This window comes from Delphinapterus leucas, chromosome 12, assembly GCF_059928025.1.
Source record: "Delphinapterus leucas isolate spDelLeu-1000000601 "Yukka" chromosome 12, BTC_Dleu_Yukka2, whole genome shotgun sequence".
In the NCBI taxonomy this organism is placed as follows: Eukaryota; Metazoa; Chordata; class Mammalia; order Artiodactyla; family Monodontidae; genus Delphinapterus; species Delphinapterus leucas.
Window position 1 is genome coordinate 53,967,557 of NC_143140.1, and position 20,325 is coordinate 53,987,881.

The window sequence follows — 20,325 nt, forward strand, 5'->3', positions numbered from 1 at the left end:
ACAAGACATTAGCAAACATCAAACAGCAGGGAACTTTGATCTAGCTCACTCATTGGTTTTGGCATTTCATATAGCTCTTTTGATAACATTTTAGAAGATGTAAGAACCTAAATTAAAAATCTGGTAAAACATCTTTATTTTGCACATGAAGAACTGAGGCCCAAAGAGATTAGGTGAGTTGTCCTAAATTACAAATTGCATGGGATTAAAACTCAGACCTCCTGACATCCTTTATAATTCTGGCAGTAATACGAAAAATGGAAAGGAAGGTGTCCATGAGTTCCGAATGAGATCACATTCCCAAATCTCAGAACTAGACAGGGCTCTAAGCAAGAGACTACTCTGAACATCACCCACCTAGCCAGCACACTTCACACACTGCATGCACACACACACACACACACACACACACTGGAACTCATGTGCACACACAGACACACGTGTAGGCATGCACAGGCATGCACACAAAAGCACACATACTCCAAGTTGTATTCTCTGTAAGAATTACAAAGAAAATAGTTGACTTCAAATAGCAGTTTAACTGTTATGAACCATAGCATTGAAAGCTGCTGATAAAGATGTAAATATTATCTCACGTTTACCTACAAATTGCTTCCACACCTTTTGTTTTAAAATAGTGTACAGGGCTTCCCTGGTGGCGCAGTGGTTGAGAATCTGCCTGCTAATGCAGGGGACATGGGTTCGAGCCCTAGTCTGGGAGGATCCCACACGCCGCAGAGCAACTAGGCCCGTGAGCCACAACTACTGAGCCTGTGTGTCTGGAGACTGTGCTCCGCAACAAGAGAGCCCACGATAGTGAGAGGCCCGCACACTGCGATGAAGAGTGGCCCCCACCTGCCACAACTAGAGAAAGCCCTCGCACAGAAATGAAGATGCAACATAGCAAAAATAAATAAATAAATAAACTATCCCCAACATCTTCTAAAAATAAATTAAATAAAATAGTGTACAAAAGGTAATCACATCATTAAAAAGAAACAATTATGCTTTTAAATGTCTGTATGTTTTTAATATTTGCAAATGCAGTTTAGGATGAAAAGTACAGATTGGAATTTAATTGCTAGCAATTATACCATTTAATGTCAATATCTAAAATTTATCATCTACACCCACCTACTTACCAAAAGGCTTTAAAGCTCGTAAGAGCAATAAAACAAATGTAAAAAATAAAAATCATACAGAGATGGCAAGATATGACTGTAAAACAAAAAAAGACATCTTATTACTGTTGAGTATTAAATACTGAGTCTCCTATTAATAGGAGAACCTTTACAGATTATAGAATTCTCCTTGCCTCATTTAAAGAAGCAACGCCATTTTATCTGGTGAGACTGTCTTTTTTTTCTTCGATCGAAACTTTTAAAAGAATCTATTATAGAGATTCTTATATAAAAGATCCTAAGCTATTTATTTATACCTGACAGACAGCAGAACCATTCTTCAAGGTGATAATGTAACTAATGAAAGCATTTTGATCCATTCTCTTTCTTTTCTTCTACTTCTTCAAAATAGCTGAACAAAGTCTTGGAGCTCATTTAATTTAACCAACTCCTTTATAAAGAATCTTCCTCAGGCTTCCCTGGTGGCAGTGGTTGAGGGTCCGCCTGCCGATGCAGGGGACACGGGTTCGTGCCCTGGTCCGGGAAGATCCCACATGCCGCGGAGCGGCTGGGCCCGTGAGCCATGGCCGCTGAGCCTGCGCGTCCAGAGCCTGTGCTCCGCAACCGGAGAGGCCACAACAGTGAGAGGCCCACGTACCGCAAAAAAAAAAAAAAAAAAGAATCTTCCTCTATTTTATCTTTTCTTCCTGTGCCCAGGATGGTTAGTGCTGTCCTACTATTGAAGATCACAAAAAGCCAATGAGCCTGTTCTAAAGCAAAGACTGTGAGCAAGCAGAAAATATATTCAAAGGTCAAAGATAAAAATCTCTGTCATCCCTCAAGATAAGAAATATTCTTTTTTATTACATGTCAGCTCTTGAAACAGTCTGTTCATTTGGCTTATGAAAGTTCTGTGAGAAAACTCCACCTATTTGTTCCAATTTCCAATCCGAGCATAAAGACCGGAAACTTCATCTGTCATTATTTCTCCCCGAAGTGTTCTACAGTTCAAGACAAGCAAACATATTTTTAGTTTTAGTCTCCCACAACATCACACATTCATTCAACATGTATTTATTAAGCACCAATATATGCCAAGCAGTGGGCTGGGTTCTAGGGATACTCTGGTAGACAAAACAAATGTGGATCCTGCCCTGCAGAGCTTCAGTGGCCTTGTGCAGGAGGCAGCTCATAAAGAAAATGAATGGCATATATAATAATAGTATTAACCATGTGCCAGGCACTGTTTTGAACATATTCATGTTTTAATTGTCCTAATCCTCAAAGATACTTTTTGTACTGAGAAGGAAAGTGAAGCACAGAGGTTAGGTAACTTGCCCGAGGTCATAGCAAAGCCAGTAGTAATATACATAACTACAAACCATAATAAGCTATAGGAAAGAAGCAAAGAGAATCAGAATTAGTGGGGTGGGAGTGTATGGCTATCCTTCTGGGAAGTGTTTCGGTTATTATCAGAGCAGCAGTTCTCACAGGTCTATGGGACCATTTCAGGGCATCCACAAGGTCAAAACTATTTTCATAATAAAAAAATATTAATTGCCTTTTTCATTGTGTTGACATTGTACTGAAGGTACAAAAGCAATTATGAATAGAATGCTTACAACACAAGTCAATGCAGTGGCACCAAACTACAGCAGTCACTGTACTCTTCACTCTTATGCACTCGCAGTCAAAACAAAGACAAAAAACAAGGACTTCCCTGGTGGCACTGTGGTTAAGAATCTGCCTGCCAATGCAGGGGTCATGTGTTTGAGCCCTGGTCCGGGAAGATCCCACATGCCGTGGAGCAACTAAGCCCTTGCACCACAGCTACTGAGCCTGCACTCTAGAGCCCATGCGCCACAACTACTGAGCCCACGTGCTGCAATGACTGAAGCACGCACCTAGGGCCCGTGCTCCACAGGAAAGAGAAGCCACCTCATTGAGAAGCCCGCCCACTGCAACGAAGAGTAGCCCCCGCTCACCGCAACTAGAGAAAGCCCAAGCACAGCACTGAAGACCCAACACAGCCAAAAATAAATAAATTTATAAAAAACAAAAACAAAACCCAAAAATTCACTTAAGAATGTCCTTGATAAAGCAGTAAAATTATTAATTTCTAAAAATCTCAACCTTGAGTAAGTCTTTTTAATATTCTGTGTGATGAAATGGGAAGCATACATAAAGCATACCTGCTGCATATCAAACTCTGTTGTCTCAAGGAAAAGCACTTATGCAACTGCTTGAGATGCAAAACTGAACATTTTTTTCTTGGAACACCATATTTATTTGAAAGAAGAACAAACTGTGGTTATTAAGATTAATATATTTGGCAGACATGTTCTTGAGAATAAAGTGAATCTGTTATTTCAAGGAAAACAACTGACAGCATTTGTTGGCAATGATAAGAACTTATACTTTCAAAGTGAAAATTAGAATTTTGGAAAATTGGAATCCATCACCATAAGCCTGACAGCTTCTTAATACTTACAGATTTTTCTCATGAGACTGCAGATATTAACAAATGTGATTTTTTGATATTGTATAATGAGATGTGTCCACATTTGGAAGATCTGGATAACTCAGCAAACCAATATTTTCAAAATGACCAATGCACAATGTTAAAATCATGCCTTGGTAAAAGATCCATTCAAAGGCTACAAAGATAGACCAATGTATTTTAATGTAACGGTGTATGAAAAGTTTATTGATAGGGTTTCAGACTCCACATTGTAAATAACCTTTAAGAAACTACCTTTTACTATCAAAGAAGAATATCCACAATTATCTGAAATGGCTACTAAAATACTCCTCCCTGATTGAGCTACTTCTCTGTGAGGTCAAATTTTCTTCCTATAACCAAAACCACAAACCATAACTGTTTGAAAGCAGATGTGAGAGTCCAGCTATCTTCTATTAAACCAGATATATATTTTTTAATTTTAATATAAAATAATACTACTCATAATTTTTTGGAAAATGTAGTTATTTTTTCATTAACAATGATATTAACATGTAATGGGTTTATTGGGTTTATTTATGGGTTTATTTATGGGTTTTTTGTTGCTTTTTTTTTTTTTTTTTTGCAGTACGCGGGCCTCTCACTGTTGTGGCCTCTCCCGTTGCAGAGCACAGGCTCTGGACACGCAGGCTCAGCGGCCATGGCTCACGCTCCGCGGCACGTGGGATTTTCCTGGACCGGGGCACAAACCCGTGTCCCCTGCATCGGCAGGCGGATCCTCAACCACTGCACCACCAGGGAAGCCCTACTGTTGCTATTTTTAACTGATGTAATATTTACAGTTTTCTCAGTTGTAATTTCTAACACAGTAAATACCAGTAGATACAACCCATATTTAGGAAAAAAAAAAAAAAGCTCTTTGGGGACCTTATAATTTGTAGAATGTAAAGGGGTCCTAAGACCAAAAAGTTTAAGAATTACTGTCTTAGAGTTTCTGAAAGGAGTCCCATGTGGCCTGGGCCATACAGAATAAGAGGAAAGAATGATAAGATACGTCACTGGAGGGCTATCCAGAGGTCAGATCACACAGAGCTTATCGGTGATAAGGAGCCTGAATTTATTCAAAGTACAACTGAGGAATTTAAAGCAGAATGACATGATTAAGTTTATGTTTTAAAAATGGCAGCTGGACTTCCCTGCTGGCGCAGTGGTTAAGAATCCTCCTGCCAATGCAGGGGACACAGGTTTGAGCCCTGGTCCGGGAAGATCCCACATGCTGCAGAGCAACTAAGCCCGTGTGCCACAACTACTGAGCCTGCGCTCTAGAGCCCATGAGCCACAACTACTAAGCCCACGTGCTGCAACTACTGAAGCCGTGCTCTGCAACGAGAAGCCACAGCAATAAGAAGCCCGCGTGCCGCAACAAAGAGTAGCCCCCACTCACAGCAACTAGAGAAAAGCCCATGTACAGCAAAACCCAACACAGCCAAAAAGAAAAGGCAGCTGTGTGTAACATGGGAGACAACGTGACTGAACTAGAGTTGGGGGATTTGAAATGGAGACAAGTAGATAAGTCTATGATGTATTTTTAAAAGTTAAAGTACTTTAAACCTCAAAATGAAGTTCCAAACAAGATAAACTGTTTTCTGTTTTCATTTTAAAGAATTCAGCTGCTCTATAATTAAACTCGAGGTGGGATGAGGAGACTCAACCTACCAAATATACTAGAAATGTCAAAAGTACACTAAATCCACACTCAATACTCTAATGTAATGATGTTATTTTTAGTCAGTTTCAAATTTTTCTTAAAATGGAATACCATGAAATATTAGCTAACAAATCATATCTTTCTGATTGATTCAGTCTTCCACTAATATGGTGGGCCCTATGTTAGACACAATAGATAGTAGAGTCAACAAGACAGACACCATCCCAGCTCTCATGAAACTTGTATTACAGAATGATTACTGATAAACTTTGAAGACTCATGGCAGAATGAGGCAACTAAAGTTGTTTCAAATAATTTATTCATTCAAATAAACATTTATTGAATATACACAGTGTGCCAGGATCTGGAGACAAAATGATGAATAAGACATGGATTCTGCCCTTGAGGATTTTACTGTCTAGTAGAAACAGATAAAAAATACATTTCCAATTATGATGTAAAGTGTTGTAAACACTAGTGTACAGGCATGTGTGATGTACCAATTCAAAAAGAAACAAAGGGAGTCAGAAAGGAGAAGTTTACCTGAATGCTGAACGGAGAAAAGCTAATACATGGAGTAGGGAAAGGGAAAGGTCTGAGATGTGAAAACCCCTAGCAAGTGAGATAAGAATGTAAGTGGGTCAAAAAGGTTGGTGTTTAATGTGTGAGTTCCAAATTTCCAAAAATTGGCCCCTTTTTAAAAGGGGCCAAACACCAATTCTGTAATCCACATATAAATCAACTTGATATCATGGAGAAAAAAACTACCAACCAATTCTTAGAAACCAAAATGGGTTCACAAACGGATAATGCTACCACCAAGTCAGCTTTCACAAGCATTTGACAGTTCAGATTATTTCAGCTATGACAAAGTCTTGGCCTTCAAAGAGCTTACCTTCTAGAGGTAGAGAAATGTGGCAACCACAAGTTATAGTACAATGTATAATAACAAATCTTGTAACAGCCCAAGCAAGTTCAAGGTGTTAAGACAGCCTCTGCCTATAGAGAGCAGAGAGGAGTTGGGTGGGGAAAGCCTTCACAGAAACGGTGATGTAAGTGGTGTGTTGAAAGATGAGTGGATGTTTGACACTGTAGACAAAGGGGACAGAGAAGGTATTATACACAAAAGCCTGTGCCAAAGTAGAGATGCCATGAAAGAGCAGGCCTATTTAGAGAAATGCAAATAAACCAGTTTTATTTGAGGCAAAAGCAGCTAAGAGGGGGTGACAAGAGATGAGGACAGACAGACTGGACACTGATCAACACGCTGCACAGTTTGAATCTTAGCCAGTAAGTAATAGGGAGGTATACAAAGAAGAGTGACGTAGTCAGACTTGCCTTTTGATATGAACCATTAATATGAATCACTTTAGAATGATTTTGGCAATGAGAGGATGATGTGGAGGGGGTAAGAAGCAATTAGGAAACTATGTTAGGAATATGCAAAAAAGGGATACGGACCTTAACCATGCACAACCTCCTAAACTCAACCCATTATCTTTCCTGCCAGACCCACTCCTTCTCCTGGATTCCTTACTTAAGTGAATGGTATAAGTCTCCTAGGGTTGTCATAACAAATTACCACAAACTTGGTGGCTTAAAAGAACAAAAATTTACTCTCTCACAGTTCAGGATGCAGGAGCCCCAAATCAAGGCACTGGCAGGGTTGGTGCCTTCTGGAGACCCTGAAAGAGAACTGTCCCATGCCTGTCTCCTAATACTGTGGTTGCCAGCAATCCTTGGCATTTCTTGGTTTGTAGACAAGTCACTCCAATCGCTTATTCCATCCTCACATAGCCTTCTTCTCTGTGTCCCTGTGTATCCTCGGAGGATAGTCTCACTGGATTTAGGACCCACTGTAATCTGCTTTGACCTCATCTCCATCCTTATATTAATTACATTTGTAAAGACCCTATTTCCAAATAAGGTCACATTCTGAGGTTCTGTGTAGACACGAATTTGGGCGGGGGAGCACTATTCAAGCCACTGTAGGTATCAACCAATATATTTCGCAAACAGAAATATGGCATCATCCTTAACCATTCCTCTTCCTTTGCATCTAGATAATTATCAAATACTATTTCTACTCCTTTAAAGATTATCTCCTTTTCTTCATCCCCAATACCATTTTCATTTCAATAACACTCTTGTCTATATAGCAAACTCCTTGCTACAGCACTGGTTGAACTCAATTATTACTCTCATTACTGTGCCTGTATTGCCAGAGAAAGTCATACGACAGGGTAGACTGGTTTTACCATGAATTTATGATAACTCCAAATTAGTCCCCAGCATTGTCTGGCAGTCCTTCTATTTCTCTGGCCAACTTGCTCTCCCACTCTTCCATTACTATTTCAAATCTTTTTCACTCTCCTCAAGCTCTTAGTTTCACCCACTTTCAGCAGTTGTCCCAGGCTCCTATTCTACAGAGAATAAAGAAGCCGTCACACAAAACACTCCCGCTTCTGTGCTTATCATCTCTCCTTTCCCTTTAAGTATAATAGCTGTCCTTTCAATATAAAGCCATTCTCTCTACATGTATTTTGGATTTCATCTTCACTCAGAAATCTTACTAATTATCCTCTCCTTCTCTAGAATATTCAGATTTTCCCTCAGCTAGATGCTTCTCATTGGCTTGTAAACATGTTTAAGTTTATTTTTCCATTAAAAAAAAAAAGAAAACAATACCTCCCTTGAACTCCCCCTCCCCCTCCCGGCTATCCAGCCACACTCAACTATTTTTGCTTGCTTTTTTTCTCTCCACCTCCTCCTTCCCCAGCCAGACATAAATGTGTTTTTGGAGAGCTTGGTTTCTCTAGTTCTGTAGTCTTGGGCCCCTTACTTAATCCCTATAAAATGGGAATAACAATACTAAACCTACCCCACAGGACTATTTTGAGAATTGGGTGAATCGATATATATAAAAGACCTAGCACAGAGCCTGGCCCATAGTAACTGATCAACAGTTAGCAATATAGTATTGCTAGCAATATATAATATCCATCCATTTATCCAGCCAGCTGACACCTTGGAGTCATCCTGAATTCCCTCATCCCTCTGTTCCAACCCATCCCTAGATTTTATTTTTACTTCTCAAATCTCTCTTGTTCTGAACACTTTCCTCCACCTCTGCTATCCTACTCCCATCATCTCACATGGATCAGAATTAAGAGCCCCCTAAATGGTTTTCTGCATTTATTCTTGTTATTTCCCCAAATTCTCTCCTTATCATAGCCAGAGTAAATTATTCTAATCTCCTATCTGAGGTTACCACCTAATTTAAAACATTTCCCATTGTTATGATAAAGCCCTCAAATCTACTACATGGTCTAGAAAATCACGTATTGTCCCTACCTACCTGTTCAAACTTATTTTGCATATCACTTCTTTTGCCCTATGCTCTTATAACACATACCAACTCTCAGTTCTTCAAATGCATTAGCACTCGCCCATCACAGGTGCCTTCTACATCCTGTTCCCTCTACCAGAATGTTGAACGATACTCCTATTTCTCTTGGCCTAATTAATTCCTACTCATCCTTTATGTCTCAACTCAACAGTCACTTCCTCAAAGAAGCCTTTCTTGATGCCCCAGAATAGGTTCTCATTACTCTATGTACCTCAAAGTTGGAATTTCACATTTATATGATAATTATTTCAACAAATTCCAATAAAATCCAAGTTCCATAACAGTGATGATTATGTCCGTTTTTGCTTTCCATTGTATCCCAAGTGTCCAACACATAATTAGCACTCAATAAATATATATTGGAGCAATATTAAACTTCAAAGTTCAATGCTGCAAAACAGCCTCATCGCTTGTTTAAAAACAGAATAGCTTAACTATACTAGTCTAGAATGCTACCCAGTTCATCCAAGTATGGAACATGGCACTAGAAACTAAATATGAATAGCCTTGGTATAAGTAAGTAAGTAGAAGGGCAAAGGGAAATCAATGTAGTAATTATTGAAAAAGAGCAAGGATGGGGATTTCCCCGGCGGTTCAGTGGTCAGGATTAGGAAGGAGCTCTTACTGCCAGGGGCCCAGGTTTGATCGATCCCTAGTCGGGGAACTAATATCCCACAAACCGAGTGGCCAAGAAAAAAAAAAAAAAGAAGAGCAAGGATGGACAGGTGAGAATGAGGGCAGATTATTGGGGGGGGGAATACTATTTTTGAAACCTACCATTTTATGGCACTGAAACGGTTCAATGAGTGGTTAACAGCCAATGTTAAACAAATTGCAATAAAACTGATACACTAAAAAAAAAAAAATCAGAATAGCTTTAAAGTAGTAAAAGGGTAGTATATCATTAGTTCATTTTCAATGTGGCTCTAGATGGCTGTGAACAGTAAATCACTTTAAAAAAAGATACTTATTCAGCAATTGCTGAGGGAAAGGAGGACATGACAGAAGATATATTGTTTTGCTGTTATTTTAAAGAAGGGGTGAACAGGCAGAAAACCGTACTTCAAGGCAGAGAGGTGAGTTTTTCTAAAGCACTGGTTCTCATCTTTTGTTCTACTCCAACACACCTACTACTGCTACTATTACTATTCCTACTACTACTATCCCAATCAGTACCTGTGACTCCAGCACAGCTGTCACCAAGTGGCTCACCATAGCAGGGATTCTCAAGCAGGTGGGAAGTATAAAAGAGATGTGAGTAATTTGAAATGCACTACCTCAAAATATTCTGAATCCTCTGCCCTCCCCTTCCCCTTATAGATATCCCTCTCCCCAAATATAATTTATGGAAAAAAGCAGTCACATAGATGTCACTTATATTTAATTTTTTAATGTAACCTCTGACTTTTTTTGTAGCAAAATTGTTTTCCTAACTACTATATTAATATTAAATTAACTACCTGAAGACAATGAGCAGAAGAAGGGCAATCTGGAAGGATACTCAAGACCAATTTAAATATATCATAAGTTACTCATACTGGAGGTACCCCTCTTAATTATAAAAATATTTTATTATGGCAATATGGTTTAAGGTATTAATCTCTAAAACCACCGAACTTTGGTGCACATCTGCTATATCAAACTGTAAGTGACCTCAAATATTATGTCTTAATGCCCATATCCTTAAAACAATAGAACTAATTCAATTCACTTACTAAGAAATAAAACAGGGCAAGAAAGTATGGAAATCTTTTCTAAAAGTTCAAGATCTCAAAAGATTGCTAACAGTACACGGGGCAACCTCTGAAATTCTGCAGATGATACAATGGCAGATCTACTTTGAAAAGCACTACTGACAATGAACCTCTCTCCTCAGCAATACACAACAGATTCCATGAAAACTGTAGAAACTGCTAAATATAGAAAGAATAACCCCACAGACAGAGAAGTCAACTGTAACTGAAAAAACACACCAACAATCCCCATTTCCTAAGATCTTTAAATCAAAGGCTTCAAGCATGTTGAAAAAACATGCTCACATTGTGATAGGCTAGCATTTCTTATTTTGAGAAATAATGCCACCTTCTAAGCCAGGACATGGAATCAGAATATGTAATTATAATTTCTAAAAAAGAACATGCATAATTTATTATAGCTCTGAGTACTCATTTAAAATATTTAAAGATGAAAAAAACTGAGCATCACCTCCTGCTCATAGAACATAATTTTCTCCAAAATCAGGTTTTATATCTGACATCCAAATAGCACTTTAAAGTTTCCTTAAGTTATTTAAAAAATGAATTAGATCTTGTTTCACTTTTTAAAATCTGTTTATCTCAGTAAATACTCTCAGTTGTAGAGTAGCAAAAACTACTCTTGCTCTGTTATTTAAAGCTGAAGTACTATTTCTAAAGACCAACAAATGCAATTTCACTACATGAATAAATAACCATCTTCTAGAAACTACCACTAAAGCAAGAATTCAATACCTAGATTAAGAAGTGATTAGCCTCATATCAACACTTCCAACCTTTTCAGAAAGGATGAAAGAAATTAACAGTCCTTTCAGTGAACAAGAGTCACAAAATCTCCCATATGCAATTCTATGCTAATCAAAGCTAAATTATACCACCTTTTTCACGACTGACAGGAAAGAGAAAGAATGCTAACCACTAAGCAAGGAGAGGATGCATTTCTGATATTCATATTAATTTGGATCCAATGGGCATTCTCAATCACCACAACTGATAGTAACGATGATTTCTCACAAAATCTAATGTTCAAAGAGCTGTGCACATCATTTATTATCCTATTTTTACCTACTTTAAAATGAAAGACCCATTCTCTTATTTAAATTATCTAGTTAGAAAATGATCTTTATGTAATAATGGTAATCTATTATGCTTTCTAAATATTGTAAAAATTTAATTTTCTGCAAAAATGGTAGGTTTGGGGGGTTCTTTTGGAAGCACCACCACTGCACTCACACCCACAACCAAGATTAGAGACTAAAGCAAATGATCATCCTTCACACACTCTCAAAAATAAAACCAGACTTTGGGAAAGATAGTAAAGTACAGACAAAACCTCAATGTTAGAAGTCAGCTGAATAATTGTAGGGCGCTCTGGAGGGATGTGCCTGTAACTTAAGGACAAACTAACTGTAAACTGAAATAGACATTGATACCGTCTTGCTTATCCCACTAACTTTTCTTAAGAGCTCTGATCAAATTCCCCTAAATAGTTCGTGCAGTCAAGGTACAGTACGTCTGTGTGCAACAACAGAAACTGACCTGAAATAGTTAAAAATAATCAGGACTGTGTCTGTCTGGTGATATACAAACCTAGTTTATCAATGTGAAAGTAGATCTAAAAACTCAAATGTTAAAAGGTGAGCTAAAGTATTCTTATGACAGAATCTCTGAGCTTCAGTTAAGTCTGAGATCTGTTAACGTAACAGGCACAAGTAGGCTAGAGTAATTAGTTCCTGCTTCCTCTTCATAGAGATACAAGGAAGGTGGACGACAGGATCCCGGGAGACCCACACGTCAGTCCACACACCTTTTTCTGCTCTAACCTCACCTCACTCCTTTCCTGCGCGCGCGCGCACTCCCCCGTCACGTAGGAAGCCCAGGTGCCCCGGCTGGCAGTTTTCTAGGGTCGTTTCACGGGTGCGTTAAATGAGGTCTGATGACTGGAGTTGAATGCCACCCCCTCCAGCGCCCACAGCTCACCTCTAGCTTGTGGTTGATTTGGGACACAGTCTGGGCTTTGTGGCAAAGCTGCGCAAAGCAGGAGCTCAGGCTGGTCATCTTCTGTCTCCCCTCATAAGTGATGTCCGCCTGGTCCGGATCGATCTCGCCCAGGAGCAGATCCACATCCACGAAGGCCTTGTCGAACTCCTTCTCCAGCACCTCCAGCCACCGGAACATGGATACCCCGCCGGGGGAGACCCCCACGGCGCATGAGGCTCCTCCTGGGCCCCCGCCGGCTCCTGCCGGGCATGGGCCGCCCGCCGACATGGCGCCGTCTATGGCCTCCCCCGACTGCTGCTGACCTCGCAGTCCACCCGCGAGAGGAAGTGATGGGACTGCGGGAACCCCCGCGTACGCACGCTCCGTCGGTCCCCTCTCTTAACCCTCGCGCGGGTAACGCCGGCTATGCAGCCCCGGAGGGGCAGGAGCGGCGAAGCTCAGGCAGCAGCGGTGGCGGCGGCACACGGAAGACGCGGGCCGTCCCACCTCTCGGCCCGCCCTCGCCGCGCATGCGTATCGAAGGCCTCGGCGGACGCAGCGAGGAGGGATGAAATGGGCGGGGCTGGGGTGCGACCTTGGCCTATGAAAAGCCTCTGCTTGGGACCGCCTGTCAGCGGCCATATTGACATCTGGCAAACTCCTGCTTGAATCCCCGAGAAACCGAGGCGCGTGGTGTTGGCTTCCAAGTTGGAAAGGCCCGAGGAAGAGAAGGTTGTCCACGTCGCAGAGAGGAACAGCTTCCACCCGTTTGACTTCAGAGTGGGCGGGAGCCGTTTTAGAGTCGTCCGGGAAAGTTTCCGCGGTGACGTCCCGGAGCAGGGAAGGAAGAGTGAGGAAGGGACGTTTGAGCCTGCGCAGTGGCCACGTTTTACTTTTTCCAGTCCAGTTCGTTTAGGGTGAGGTGCGTGGGGTGTGTGGACACACTCGTTCTTCTTGGTAAACCAGGCCTTAAATTCCGGGTGGAATCTGTCTAGAACTGCAAGTTGAAGGGCAGCGGCTCACCAAGTTTTGCTGAATTAATACGAGGCCTTTACTCTTGTGATTAAAAGTCAGGCAGCCTTGGGTTCAAGTTTTAAACTCTGTCACCTATTAGCTGTGCCATCTTAGTTGTATTCTTTAATGTCGAAGCCTCAGTTTCCAAAATTTACTTCACTCAGTAGTAAGGTAAAATGCTTAGCTCCAGTGCTTGGCACTTGGTATGCCTTATTATTCACACCACAGGTCATACATTTCCAAAGCAACTACCTAAAAAGGTGTACTTATTTTAAAAACTGGCGTAGTGTTCCTACACGTGACAATTAGGTTAAAAAAAATTATGAGGATTCATATATTCATAATTATATTGAATGCAGAACCCTGTTGAGGCATCGGGGGGCACAAAAATGAATGAGGCATGACCCTCACGTTAGCAGAACTCATAGGCTACTGAGTCTAACCCTTATAGCTGCAACTTTAATTTGAATACTCACTCTCAACCCCCTTCCACTTCAAGAGTAGCCCAGTCTTGAAAACAGAAGGAGAAACCAGTCTGATAGAGTAGAAACTGCCCCTCCTAGGAGACTTGCCTAAGGGAATAGCTTACTGGCAGAAGACAGGCTCTTCCAGTTAATCTCCACCAAAGCCTGCACTGTGGGCCCCTCACTAATGCTATGCCAATGAGGAATAAGAAATCATAGCTTTAGTTTGCTCTCTGAGTCAGGGCAGACTGTTTAGCATAAAGTCCTTTGGCTTCAACAAACTTAGCTAAGCAAAACTACTCAGAGGTCCTTGCCTTGAGCTTAAGTAGGCACATTCACACAGGTTTTACCCAGAAATAATATAAAACTAAGATTTGCATCTTGCCCCTGCTCCCTTCCAAATTAACTTTTTTTTATCCGCCGTATTTGCAAGAACATCATTACTACAGCTACCAAGTTCCCACCACTTTCTCTATTCATAATATAGTTAGCAATCCCATTTTCAGGAATTTAAAGTCCGAAAATAATTTAAAGTTGGGGTTGAGGGGCCCACGTACACATGGAATCACAATAATAGCTTTCAGTTACTGAATACATACTATGTGCTAAACATTGTGCTATCTGCTTTACTTCTTTGACTCTCACAAAATCCTGTCAGTTAGCTGTGGTCAGTTTTTTATAGATGAGTCACAGAGAATTTAAGTAGCTAAAGATGCACTGAGGTGAGATTTCAATCTAGGTGTCTTTTTCTCCCAAGTCTTAGCTGTTAATCACTGGGAATAGAAGGATGAGGAAATCCATTTCTTCATGTTTAAGTTACCAGTGTAATAAATTGGCAAATCAGTCAAAGTTTTTTTCAAAAAAATAATTTTTCCCAGTTATAAGCCATATACAAATCTATTAATATTTAAGAACTATTATCCAAAAAATTAACTGTAATACTCATTTTCTATTACTTAGCACTTTCTTTTGTTTATATGAACTACATTTGAAAACAAATTTCATTTCTTTAAAAAAATATATCATTCAACTTCCTACTATATTGTGTGGGTACAACTGAAATGCATTTTAAGTGTTTATATGTATCCAGTGCTCTGATCCTTGGTGAATACCCCCATTTTTGGGATTGAAGAGCCTGACTCCACTTCTGTGTACAATTTTTACAACTCCCAAGTCACACCCTCTATCTCAGAACACTGTCATCTCATATTGTCCCTTCTCATTACCATGCGATGTAACAACTTCTGCATCCCTGTGTGCTTGCTGCTTGGTGCTATGTGACTATTTCAAATGCTCATGAGGAACCCTCTAGGTACACATTATCTTTTGCCCACCTTGACTGGGGTTCTGCATTTTTGTAAGTCACAGCCTAACATTGAAGTGAAAGGCAGGGTTTGATGTTCTAGTGCTGCCATCTGTTGTCAGTGTGCTTTATCTACACTTGTTGCCTTGTTTTGGTCTACTTTGGAATTTGGAATAGTATGTAATCTCAATACTTGTGGGACTTATTTTCCTAGGGGTAATAAAATCTTGATACTTCTGTTTGCAATTGCACTGGCAGAAACCTCCAAAAACTGTTTCATGAATCATGTTTGTGTGATTAAAAATTTCTTGTATAACTTAAATGTGACAGTCTTGTTTTAAGAATTTAAGAGTTTTATCATAAGGTATTACTAAGAATACAGTGGGGGACTGAAGAAACTGGGAAAAAAAGGAAGATGCTAAAGATTTCTTTGGTGGGTAGTGGTAATTAGCCATGAGGTTAGTGTAGAGTTCAAACATTTATTAGCACATCGTTAATTGCAAAGGCACTGTAGTGAATGGGCATAGAAGTCTCCCTCTCCTTGGACTGGAGAGGGAGATTATCACTTATTGAATGCTACTGTGTGCCAGGCCCTGCACTAAGCTTCACATGTTTCATTTACTCTCCGGTAATCCTACAAGGAAAAGGAAAAGATATTAATAAGTATTATACCGTTGGTCGCTAGAAACAATTGTATAATGAATAAAGAGGGCCAGAGAAAACCTGCTACCATTTTATTTGAGCAATGTGGGGAAAGTCTTGGAATATCAGTCATATGTATTATTTATATTTATTCATATTTGCTAACAATCTGAAATTCTGTGATACATATGCTGAAGAAGTTTGGGCATTCCAAGGTGATTTATTAGCTTAATTCTCCTGATTATTTCTCTTGCATACACATATGGAACAACTGTTTGCCCTCTTGTTCTTAAAACTTGAGAATTTTGGTGCAGTGATATAGGATTAGCTAAGAAACCTCTTCCAAGAGGCCTTCCTTTATTCTCATTTGGAAATATGGACTCCATCCCTGTTCAGTTTCCTGCAAATACCTGCTATAGTATTTATCATACATTTTTTGGAGCCCCTTGGACTGTGAGCTCCTTGGCAATAATAATGGTATCTTGCTTATCTTTGAATCCCAGGTCCTAACACAAGATCTTGAATATAGTAGGAATGCTGAAAATATTTGTGTGGTCAGTTAAAAAATTAAGACATTACAACAGTCTACCTAGGAAATTCTAAAGAATTTGAATTTGCTGCTAGAGAGCATAGCTAAACATATTTTTTTATATTGGCTCAAGAGTTAGGAATATCTATAAAATATATGTTAAATATCTATAAAATACATATTCCTTTAAAATCCAAGGAATATTTTTCCCAACCTAAAGAGAAAGGTTCATTTAACAGTGATGGTTGATTTGACTAATAAATCCAGTATAATTTAGGCATCAGAAATTATTTTACCTATTCCATAGTTAAAATTTATAAGATACTACATTTGGTATGGTGTACCCAAACGTAAAAACAAAACACAGCAAAAAACAATTTGAAAAAGTCCTATTACTTATTGTTAAAATTGTCATACTACCCAAAGCAATCTACATATTTAACGCAATCCCTATCAAATTTCCCATGACATTTTTCACAGAACTAGAATAAATAATCCTAAAATTTATATGGAACCATAAAAGACCCAGAATTGCCAAAGCAATCTTGAGGAAAAAGAACACAGCAGGAGGCATAACCCTCCCAGACTTCAGATAATACTATGAAACTACAATAATCAAAACAGCATGGTATTGGCACAAAAACAGACATATGATCAATGGAATAGAAGAAAGAGCCCAGAAATAAACCCACATGTCTATGGTCAATTAATTTTCAACAAAGGAGGCAAGAATATACAATGTGGAAAAGACAATCTCTTCAGCAAGTGGTGTTGGGAAGTTGGACAACTGCATGTAAATCAATGAAGTTAGAACACACCCTCACACCATACACAAAAATAAACTCAAAATGGCTTAAAGACTTAAATATAAGACATGACCCCATAAAACTCCTGGAAGAGAACATAGGCAAAACATTCTCTGAAATAAATTTTGGCAATGTTTTCTTAGGTCAGTCTCCAAAGGCAATAGAAATAAAAGCAAAAGTAAACAAATGGAATCAAATCAAACTTACAAGCTTTTGCACAGCAAAGGAAATCATAAATAAAATGAAAAGACAACCTACAGACTAGGAGAAAATATCTGCAAATGATGTGACTGACAACAGATTAATCTCCAAAATATACAAACAGCTCATACAATTCAATAACAAAAAAACAACCCAATCGAAAAATGGGCAGAAGATCCACATGAAAAGATGCTCATCATCGCTAATTATTAGAGAAATGCAAATCAAAACTACAATGAGGTACCACCTCACACCACAGGATGGCCATCATTAAAAAGTCTACAAATAATAAATGATGGAGAGGGTGTGGAGAAAATGGAACCCTCTCACACTGTTGGTGGGAATGTAAATTGGTGCAGTCACTATGGAAAACAGTATGGACAGTATGGATGTTCCTCAAAAAACTAAAAATAGAGTTGCCATATGATCCAGCAGTCCCATTCCTGGGCATATATCCAGACAAAACTATAATTTGAAAAGATACTTGCAGCCCTATGTTCATAGCAGCACTATTTACAATAGCCAAGACACAGAAACAACCTAGATGTCCATCGACAGATAAATGGATAAAGATATGGTATATATATACAATGGAATACTACTTAGCCATAAAAAAGAATGAAATCATGCCATTTTACAGCAACATGGGTGGACCTAGAGATTATCATACTAAGTCAGACAGAGAAAGACAAATATCATATAATATCACTTATATGTGGAATCTAAAAGAAGTGATCCAAATGAACATATCTACGAAACAGAAACAGACTCACAGATATAGAGAACAGGCCTATGGTTGACAAGGGCGAAGGGGTGTGGGGGAGGGAAGAATTGGGAGTTTGGGATTAGCAGATGCAAACTATTATGTATAGGATGGATAAACAACAAGGTCCTACTGTATAGCATAGGGAACTATATTCAATATCCTGTGATAAACCATAATGGAAAAGGATATGAAAAATAATATATATAGGTATAACTGAATCACTTTGTTGTACAGCAGAAATTAACACATTGTAAATAAACTATACTTAAATAAAAAATTTTTTTAATCCCTATTACTATATTTTTATTCCCTAACACTCAGACTGCCTATAACTGCTTTTCCACTGTTACCTGAGCTACATTCTTCATTTACCCTTTCCCACAGCTCCAGGTTTGGGTCAGCACTATCTAAAACCACCATTTATCAACCACGCTATCAGAGTTTACTGATCATTGATTCTTCCTCTTTCATCCACTGTCAAGTTACTCTTTACTTCTCAGATTATCAGACCTTACAGATCAAACAGACTTCCCCTCATCAGCCTCTGTCATTTATTATATTTCTTCCACATTAGTTCTAAAAGGGGCCCAAAACAATTGCATTCTGAACACCATTTAACATTATCTTTTCTTTGCATGTATATTTAAAAGTATAAAAATATTTAAAATATTGCATTAGAATTTTTGTAGTCTTCTAAATGAACAAGTCAGAAAAGTATAGTGAAACAATTACACAAAAAGCTATGTCACAACCATTGTTAGAAATATAATTTGTTTGATCCTTGGTTGCAACTCGCTCAAATCTCATTTGGCTTTTGTGGTCATGATGAGCAGGAGTGAGGGTGAAAAGATTTCTATAGTGGACATTTGTCACTACAAATAGGGGACTGTCCATATTTGAACCCCTTTCCTTTGTTTAGGGAATTCCCTCTCTTATGTGACTGGAATATCGGAAATAGTGTCCTCCTCCCATAATGAACTGAAAACATAAGACAATCACTTGCCCAGCTCTGTGACAGCTAGAGCACAGGTATATGACCTAGGTTCACCTGACCAAAATCATCCACCTAAAATTTTTAACGTGGAGATAGTGAGGCAGGGATTGAAAGAATTATTGTTGGTAGGGAGTAGAGAGAGATGGGGTGGGGGTTAGCTGCATCCTTTTTCAGTAGCCAACAGTGCAGACAACGGTATCCAATTTCCAGTTCAATGGTGGAGGCCAGGGCATCCATGTTGTGCGGTGATACTCACTGAAGTGTGCAATTCTGGCTATACAGCCTTCCTTTATTCTGTCCATTTCCAAATCTGGTTCTCCAGGTTTTCCTACAATTCTGTGTGCTACCCAATGTTCTTTCAATAATTCCTTTTCTTCTTAAGCCGGCCAGAAATTTGTTTCCATTGCTTGCAACTAATAACCCAAACCCAAACTGATACAACCATCTTTTTTTTTTTTTTTTGCCACACCGTACAGCTTCCAGGATCTTAGTGCCCCAACCAGGGATGGAACCCGTGCTCCCTGCAGTGGAAGCACAGTCCTAACCACTGGACCACCAGGGAATTCCCACAACTATCATTTACTGAGACCCTATTTTTGCCTACGGACTTGACATGTCTTAGTACATTTCCTCTCTTTCTTCTGTAAAATTGAAATTATTTCCCCCATTTAATCTTCATTCTACAGAAGAAAACACTGAGGTGTAGAGAGGTTAAGTAGTAGAAAATTTTATTTTTTCTTTTATTTTAAACTTATGCTGTTTTTGCAAAGAAGAAGAAGCAAACAAGTTTAAAAATATCATATTCACCATTATTTTATTCTTTAAAATTTCTTTTATTTTGTCTCAGAAAGATTTTAATAAAGTCTTCCGTTTAGCTCTTGGTTGATCAGTTTTATAATAAGAATCACAAGCTAATCTAAAGTCAGGGAGAATTTGGGTTAGTCAGTTTCTTCTCTGGAATTCAGTTGCCCTTTGCTTTTTTTTTTTTTTAAACATCTTTATTGGGGTATAATTGCTTTACAATGGTGTGTTAGTTTCTGCTTTATAACAAAGTGAATCAGTTATACATATACATATGTTCCCATATCTCTTCCCTCTTGCGTCTCCCTCCCTCCCACCCTCCCTATCCCACCCCTCCAGGCAGTCACAAAGCACCGAGCTGATATCCCTGTG

The 20,325-nt window shown here is 39.1% G+C and overlaps 1 protein-coding gene across 2 annotated transcripts in view; it reads right to left on the reverse strand.

Moving 5' to 3' along the window:
- The window catches only part of GOPC (golgi associated PDZ and coiled-coil motif containing), a 40,072-nt gene extending 27,120 nt beyond the window's left edge, over positions 1–12,952 (reverse strand). Inside the window, exon 1 of one of the 2 annotated variants that reach the window (XM_022555098.3) lies at positions 12,434–12,952. In XM_022555098.3, coding sequence (XP_022410806.1) covers positions 12,434–12,721 — 288 coding nt within the window. In that variant the 5' untranslated portion in view covers positions 12,722–12,952. The remainder of the gene's footprint in view (positions 1–12,433) is intronic. The other variant, XM_022555109.3, reaches the window with a different exon arrangement.
- Positions 12,953–20,325: the final 7,373 nt, after the last annotated feature.